The sequence below is a fragment of the Priapulus caudatus genome, unplaced genomic scaffold, assembly GCF_000485595.1.
Source record: "Priapulus caudatus unplaced genomic scaffold, Priapulus_caudatus-5.0.1 Scaffold629, whole genome shotgun sequence".
Lineage (NCBI taxonomy): Eukaryota > Metazoa > Priapulida > Priapulimorpha > Priapulimorphida > Priapulidae > Priapulus > Priapulus caudatus.
In genome coordinates this window covers 24805-26139 of record NW_014577690.1, presented here as the reverse complement: position 1 = coordinate 26139, position 1335 = coordinate 24805, and the positions used below count along the sequence as shown (strand labels likewise).

At 46.9% G+C, this 1335-nt stretch overlaps 1 protein-coding gene across 1 annotated transcript in view; it reads right to left on the bottom strand.

Annotated features, from left to right (window-relative positions):
• LOC106812275 (estrogen sulfotransferase-like) overlaps window positions 1–1335 on the bottom strand; it is a 22157-nt gene that overhangs the window by 3058 nt on the left and 17764 nt on the right. Inside the window, exons 3-5 of the mRNA XM_014816107.1 lie at window positions 848–953; window positions 461–584; window positions 7–86 (exon numbers count right to left, since the gene is read on the bottom strand). Coding sequence (XP_014671593.1) covers window positions 7–86; window positions 461–584; window positions 848–953 — 310 coding nt within the window. The remainder of the gene's footprint in view (window positions 1–6; window positions 87–460; window positions 585–847; window positions 954–1335) is intronic.

Sequence of the window (1335 nt, the reverse complement as noted above, 5' to 3'; positions counted from 1 at the left end):
GCTGACATCGGCACTAGATACAGATCCTTGAACATGAAATAGCCGGAGACCACCACGTCCTTGAAGTTTCGACTCACGTAGATTATCTGCGGTATGGAATGAGTATTCCGTTAGAAGTCACATGCGTTGAGATTTGTACGAATATAAGCCTTTGTTTGTGTAACACTTACGCATTCAGTTTCTACATATCAAAGGCACAGGTGTTGTCGAAAGTCGCTCTTCGATTCGTTGGAACCCGACTTAGGACACTGTACTGCACACGTATAGCACGTGGATCAACTATTTTGGCTAACGCTCCATTAGGAGTGTTCATAACTTTGATATCATTAATGTCATGTATTTGACATTAAAGTTGGGAACACTCCTAATGGAGTATCACCCACTATTTCGGATAAAACTGAATGACAAATGGTCGAGGGTGTCTTCAGCGGCGTTGCGGGAGACCCCCCCCCTTGGCTACCTTGCACTTCTTCTCTTTAGCCTCCCGTGGAAGCGTTCTCCACGGATAGTGCGTTTTGAATATTCGCGGAGACTCCATCTCGTCCCGTGGCACGTACTTGCTTCCTGGGTAACTGCAATGCAAGCTGATGCTGGCATTAGACGCATGCACTCACCTGCCCACGCAAAGAAAAACTCAGAAAGAAAATGCACAGACGCTATACACTATACACTACGCACGCACGCACGCACTCACGCACGCGCTCGCTCGCTCGCTCGCTCACTCACTCACTCACTCACACACTCTCACGCACTCTCAGTCTCACTCTCACTCTCACTCTCACTCTCTCACTCACTCACGTGCGCACGCACGCACGCACGCACGCAGGGATAATGCATAGGTAGGTACCTGTATCCGATCTCTGGCATGCGCTCATCAAAGTTTTTCCCGTCTCTCGACTTGGGGTCTGCATCGTGTAAAACCAGCCACGTTATCTCCTGGGTGAATGTAGTTCCTGCGTGCAAGCAAATATTACAGGGCAATGACCAAACCGTGAGCAGGAAACGGCTTTGATATGCGTTCCTCTTGTCGTTATTAGAGGTTAGAGCTATAGGGACACACGTCGAAAAGGAGCAAGGTACCCTGATAGTAAAATGGTCCCTGGTCAGAAAAAAATGTACCATCCACTAACATGTGGTGTCAACTATACAGAAGTCTAAATAACTATACCTAAAACTAAATAACGATTTAGTACTGCTAAATAACGATTTGCCGAAAAATTCGACATATATATTGTACAGATACCTATGGGGCGAGTACACTAGCTTAGGCGTACCGCTCTTTGGGAGCGTAGCAACTATGACATCATCCTCACGGCATTTCATGTTCTCCATCTT